Raw genomic sequence first — 7,237 nt, forward strand, 5'->3', positions numbered from 1 at the left:
TATAAAATCTACATAGAAATTAATTCATTCAACTTGGTAACAAAGAAATCTTGAGGTATTGGCGTCTGAAATATAAAAAGGACATTTTGTAGAATTTTTTTTTTAAACCTAGGCAATTTTTTTTTTATTTGTGTCTACTAGCTGTGCTTTATTGAATAGTTTAATGTCTACAGTGCACCATATGAGTTGTAAAAAATAATTGACATTTCCTGAAAAAGTATCTTTCTCATTTTATTTATGAAACTATCAAACACTTTCAATATTAATTCATAAAAATCATGACTAAAAAGATGTGTACAAGAACATTCTATGTTTTTGTTTGTTTGGAATTATTTGCTTCTTTTAGTATAAATATCATGATTGTCAATGGGGGATAGGCAGTTATTTGTGTTGTCATAGAAAAAGAAAATCTAACATACTAAAACAAACTTGTAAACTTTTTTAAAAGAAATAGTGACTTTTTATGACATATTTTGTAATTTATAAAGTATTTTTGTTAAGGAAATTCATTTTCAGCATGCCCTGTGGTGCAAAAGTGAATATGACCAACAATAACCAAAGACAATCTCTAAACGTCAGGCTCTGCTAATAGTTTTTTTAACATTACTGAATGATAATTTGACTTTGTTGCTAGCTATTTGCCTTCAAACTTTTTAATTGACTTTTTTTCGGACTGATTGCTCTTAAAATTTAACCGATATTTTTTTTTAGAGAGGGGGGGGAATGGGGGGGGTTACAATTAAATATAAAGTAGATTGATAGAAAATGTAAACAGCAAACTAATCATTAGCAATATATTTCGGTCTACAAATAAGTAGAATCATTGAAATTGTTTATTGACTTTTATCTGAGTTGAAAGAAAGAAATATTTTAAGAATTGATTATAAATTTTGCCATGACGTAGGCTGACTTTTATTTATTTGTGTGGACTGTGACTTATTGAAAAGTTTGAAACATTGGTTGTTAAATAACAGCTCACTGTTTGCAGGTACATGTACATTTGTACAAGGACAGATAATATTTTTAAAGGTTGATGTTAATAATTTATAATGGGAGTTTTTTTTTTCTCATTTGCTTTTCCCCTGACAAATGAGACTGTAACAATTGGGGCCCCCTTAGTTGCTCCCCTGGGCAACTGAGGGTTGATGTAACAGGGGATTGTTAATAAGATATGTTTCATATTTAAAAAAAAAAAATAACAGCTCACTGCACCCAGTATTAAAATTATTAACTTTTCCTGAGTCATTGTCCTTTTCATTTTATTTATGGAACTAGGAAACATTTTTAATATTAATTCATAAAAATGAGTTAGCTGTTACATTAAAGTTTTACATTTTGGTTTGTTTGGATATTCAGTCATTTTAGTATAATTATCAATAGGGATAGGCAGTTAAATGTGTTGTTATAGAAAAAGAAAATCTAACAAATTAATTAAAGGCTTGTTGAGGAAGAATGATCATGCAAATAAGTTAATAAACAAACTCGTAAAAAAAAAAGTTAATAAACAAACTCGTAAAAAAATAAATTAATAAGCAAACTCGTAAAAAAATAAAAAACAGTGACTTTTAATGACATATTGTGTACTTTGTAAATTATTTTGTTAAGGAAATTCATTTTAAGCATGCCCTGTGGTGCATTAAGACAAATGAATGAAGCATATAAAGAGTTGAATGTATTAAATTACAGCTGAATTTTTGACACCTATCCTAGAAAGAGTTAGATTATTTCTTGTTTGTCAGTTTGATGATTTTCATCACACAGTTCCTGCATGATTTCTGTTAATTTCGTGATAAAAAAATAGAGCTGAAAATATGAAGATTCAGAAGTTGACATGATAACACATTAAACGAAATAAATGATATCAGAAATTAATTTGGAAATAGTAAGATTGTCTTCTTAACAATAATAAAACAAAAGAAAGCTGAAATTACAGCTCCGTTTGTGTGAAATTATAGTTATTATAGACATCTGAATGTATTAGATGGCTTCTTATTACATCAAAGTAGTCATAAACAATAAAGTAAGCCATGGAACATTGCATGATCTTTTGTATTACACAAGAAGTTCTATGACAATGATGTAAGAGCATGTAGCTGTAAAAATGTCTCAGTTGGAAAATTGTGTCACTTATGATGGAAAGGTTATTAATTGTGTTATCCCAAAGGGAGATAGTTAAACAAGTTTTAGGTTTCTGGTTAAATTAAATATGGTTTATTAATATTCCAATTTTTGTTCATAAAGGATGAATTTACCCTTTCCAGAAAATAGATGATATCATTACTCAGATTTCCTGTTTTTTTTTAAGTGATATATTCCTTAATGTTAACTTTGATAAAACATATTTGTATGTTTGGTTGTTTCATGGTGACAGTGAGAGTTACAGTGGTCAATATAAGGTTGCAAGAAGGCAAATGTGTTTATGTAAGCAAATTAGATATTTAAATCTTGATTTTAGTAACTGTCAGAATTGTTGATTCAGTTTATTAATACAATGAAAATGAATAGGGAATAATCAATTTAATGCCAATTTGGGTAGGAATTGCAACAGCCACAAAAATAAATGGAGAGTTGGATAGGGTTGGAAATTGGGCTCAGTTTTCATAACTAAATGAGCCTACTATTGAGGGTTCACAGATATTATGGATTTTACCATTTCAATCACAAAGAACATTTTCATTGAATGAGTCCTACTTTTTATTTCCTTCTAGGACACAATGTACACTTAAAAGTCAATATTTATGCATTTTCAACATTGATGTTTTATTCTACACCCAATTTATTTAAAGATAACATAGTAGCATTCCCATTGTCTTTTTCTCACCCTCCCTCCCCTTACTTTCTTACTGGTTGACTCACCTTTCAATGCATACATATTTATATAATTTCAATTTATTATTGTCTAGAATGTGCATGACTTACCCCCATTAATTATTTAATGCTCCCCGTTTTGTTTGAATGTATGTTAAATATTGAAATGAATGCATCTATGAGAGAACGAAATAATTCTTAAGTTTATTAAAAGTATTGATTACATATACATGATAAAGCATGCATGTTAAATATTTAAAAGTTTCTCTTCTATTGATGCATCTAGTTCTGACATAAAAAAAATGTTTTGAAATACACTCTAAATGGCTAAAATGTGAGGTGAAGTAAAACTCCATGAAATGGAATAAGACCACAGCTTTACATTTCACCAAGAAAAATGTTTTCAATTAATTATTATCATAAATGAAATATAGGAACTTGATTAAGAAAATGAGAAACAAAATTAATTATGCAAGGTTGTTTTATTCTATATTTTATAGCCAAGCTGCGGGATTTAATGAAAAATTGATATTCAATAGTTTTGACCTTCAGCATCAGTTACATAATCTCAGAAATGTCATAATTATTTATCAAGGTGTTTTGTTTTCCTTCATCTTTGAAGGTCATATTTGTTTTTCTATGTCCTTCATGTTATGTTTATTGAATTCTATTATCAATTGATAATCCATGTAATGAAATGTTTTTGCAATTATATCTTATCTGAGTCAACAAAATGTATTGATTAATTTTAAATCAAGTTTTTTATAATTTCAAGTATTTTAAGTGCTGTGTTATTTTGCTTTTGTATTTAATATCAAAGTCTTTATTGAAAATTTGTATTGTCAACGTAATCTAATGTGCAAATAATCATCCTGTCTATTTGCATCTGGATTTTGTATTTTAAATTAAAAAAAAATATTATTAAAATGCTGAACTTAAAATTGAGTTAAGAGTAAATTTTAAATTCTTTTGTTGTTGTTTAGAATACAAAATGATATAAATATCTTTTAAGTTGAATCCGCAGCCCTTGTCTGAAAAGTCACATAAATGTGTAAATCCACCAATAAAAATACAAATTTGAATGTTTCATGCAGTGCTAAACATCAAGTATAACCTGCAGCATTTTCATTTGCCCCATCCCAGCAGCCTGGTAAGTGACTAACATGAAATCTCTTTATATTTTTATTTGAAGGAGTTCGAAGTTTGAATTTGAGTTGCACCACTTTTACTGTTCTAGAGTTATGCCCCTTTATAATGTTATGTTTGCACAGGGGCATCATCAGTGTCCCATGGACACATTCTCGATTTATTTAATTAAAACATTTGATGTTGGTTAATAAAATTGAAAATGGAAATGGGGAATGTATCAAACAGACAACAACCTGACCATAGGGCAGACAACAGCAGAAGGTCACTAGCAGGTCTTCAATGCAGCAAAAAGTAAAATCACAAAAATACTGAACTCAGAGAAAAATCAATTAGGAAAGTCCGTAATCACAAAGCAAAATCAAATAACAAAACGCATCAAAAACGAATGGACAAGAACTGTCATATTCCTGACTTGGTACAGGCATTTTCAAATGTAGAAAAGACATTCCCACACCCACAGAACATTATTTACTCATTGACAAACTGTATGGACACATGTCTTTTGATTAGACTGTATGCTATCAGCTAGATGTCTGTCAGATTGGTGTGTCATTTGAATGGTGTCTCATAACCTATATTGGATATCCAACTTCTTGAAATTTCTCTGAACTTCAATCTGGAAGGGTCTACCTACCTATTTTATTTATTGTTTATTTGTTCTTTTCCTGAATATGACTGAAATATTTGCCACTGTGAAGCAAATAACAATTAATAATTCATTGAAATGATAAGAAATAGTAGGATCACATATCATCTAGTAGGGTTTTTATCAGGATCTTATATCATCTAGTAGGGTTTTTATCAGGATCTTATATCATCTAGTAGGGTTTTTATCAGGATCTTATATCGTCTAGTAGGGTTTTTATCAGGATCTTATATCGTCTAGTAGGGTTTTTATCAGGATCTTATATCATCTAGTAGGGTTTTTATCAGGATCTTATATCATCTAGTAGGGTTTTTATCAGGATCTTATATCATCTAGTAGGGTTTTTATCAGGATCTTATATCATCTAGTAGGGTTTTTATCAGGATCTTATATCATCTAGTAGGGGTTTTATCAGGATCTTATATCATCTAGTAGGGGTTTTATCAGGATCTTATATCGTCTAGTAGGGTTTTTATCAGGATCTTATATCGTCTAGTAGGGTTTTTATCAGGATCTTATATCATCTAGTAGGGTTTTTATCAGGATCTTATATCATCTAGTAGGGTTTTTATCAGGATCTTATATCATCTAGTAGGGTTTTTATCAGGATCTTATATCATCTAGTAGGGTTTTTATCAGGATCTTATATCATCTAGTAGGGTTTTTATCAGGATCTTATATCATCTAGTAGGGGTTTTATCAGGATCTTATATCATCTAGTAGGGGTTTTATCAGGATCTTATATAATCTAGTAGGGTTTTTATCAGGATCTTATATCGTCTAGTAGGGGTTTTATCAGGATCTTATATCGTCTAGTAGGGGTTTTATCAGGATCTTATATCGTCTAGTAGGGTTTTTATCAGGATCTTATATCATCTAGTAGGGGTTTTATCAGGATCTTATATCATCTAGTAGGGGTTTTATCAGGATCTTATATAATCTAGTAGGGTTTTTATCAGGATCTTATATCGTCTAGTAGGGGTTTTATCAGGATCTTATATCGTCTAGTAGGGGTTTTATCAGGATCTTATATCGTCTAGTAGGGTTTTTATCAGGATCTTATATCATCTAGTAGGGTTTTTATCAGGATCTTATATCATCTAGTAGGGTTTTCATATTCAAACTAGAAAATTTCATTTTGACCAATAAATCAAATCCTGGAAAAGTTGAAATAATTGCAATTACTTGTTAATGGCATTCTTTAATTTCTAGTGGGTGAACTTTGAACTGATGAGTTGTTGGTCTGAATTGATGTTACAAATAACATAAGGTTCAAGTAAAGTTCTAACTAAACAATATTTTACTTTAAAAAACATGATTAAAGCTAAACAGATATGATTGAAAACCATGATTTTTTTTTTAGAAAACAACCATTAAATTGTTCTTAAGATGATTTTTTTTATGAACTTTGCAGAAATTTAAAACAATAAAAAAAAAATCAGATTATTTTCATGCATATTTTTTTCTCATTTCAGATTCTGGACTTTTAGCATCAAGAACGACAACCAAGTGATAATTTAATTCATTAGTTCCTGCAAAGCAACGTTTAACATTTCCTTGATAAGGGCCACATGTATCTATAAAATATCATACATTTAGATGTCATTGATCAGGGCAACACATATCTATATAAACTATCAAACATTTATCAACAATACATGTATCATGATGGACATGTGATGTCTAGAAATTAGCTATGTTTTATATTGTTTATTTACTTTTTTGTTATTTTTTATTTGTTTTCCGAAAAGGTATCTCACTTTGTTTAAGGTCAAACAAAATAAATTCTTGTTTTTTATGTGTTTGACAAATAGATGGTTTAAAAATACCACTTTCACATCATTTAAATTTTCCCTGTATGATATTGTGCAGGTCACATATTTTATGAATATATTTAATGGGAAAAAGTGTTCATGTATTCATAAATACAGTCAAATATTTTATAACTGTGTTTAGATTTTTTTTCTAAAATATCAACTGAGTATCAAATTTAAACTTCTACTTTCAGTAAAATTGTAAAAACAAAAATTCAGAAATCTATATATATTGATAAAAACATTCATCTCTTAACCAACAATATTGCTATGTTTCTGTGATAAAAAACAAAATTTGTGATATTATATTTCAATGGGCATATATCTGATATTTATATTTTGAAATATTATTCTAAAAAAAACAACGCTTACTGAAATATTGCTAGGTAACATACATTTTGTCTTCTTCAAATAATGTTAAATACTGTTTTTGCAAAGTATGGATGAAAAATGTTTTTTTGAGTTCAATTAGTGCTTTTTAACACATGCCAATTAATTGTATATGTTTTTAACTAATATATATCCAATGATTAAATCTGTCTTATCAAAGCTTTTTGAAAATAAAAGAAAGCCAAATGCTTTGTAATAGTTCAGTTAGGTCTGAATGAAGTTATTTGTCTTTACTTATTAATAATGACCACTATTTAATAGCTGATTGAGACTTGTTATGTTTAGATTAGTACTTTTATGAAATTAACGTTCCAGGGGCTTTTCCCATTATTACAGGGTGTATGATAAAAGTTCTGTATATAAATGATAAAAATTTATATTTTTTTATGCACAAATAGTGCTGTTGCAATTCTATACACATTTTCATTCC

The 7,237-nt window shown here is 28.7% G+C and overlaps 1 protein-coding gene across 9 annotated transcripts in view; it reads left to right on the forward strand.

Moving 5' to 3' along the window:
* Positions 1–6,861, forward strand: part of LOC134681240 (triadin-like) — a 50,941-nt gene extending 44,080 nt beyond the window's left edge. For 6 of the 9 annotated variants that reach the window (XM_063540768.1, XM_063540774.1, XM_063540770.1 and 3 more), the window contains one exon: positions 6,079–6,860. In XM_063540768.1, the coding sequence (XP_063396838.1) occupies positions 6,079–6,116 (38 nt within the window). In that variant the 3' untranslated portion in view covers positions 6,117–6,860. Of the gene's footprint in view, positions 1–6,078 lie in introns of all 9 variants that reach the window. The other 3 variants (XM_063540767.1, XM_063540764.1, XM_063540765.1) reach the window with 2 other exon arrangements.
* The last annotated feature ends 376 nt before the right edge of the window (positions 6,862–7,237 follow it).

Source organism: Mytilus trossulus, chromosome 8, assembly GCF_036588685.1.
Source record: "Mytilus trossulus isolate FHL-02 chromosome 8, PNRI_Mtr1.1.1.hap1, whole genome shotgun sequence".
NCBI lineage: Eukaryota > Metazoa > Mollusca > Bivalvia > Mytilida > Mytilidae > Mytilus > Mytilus trossulus.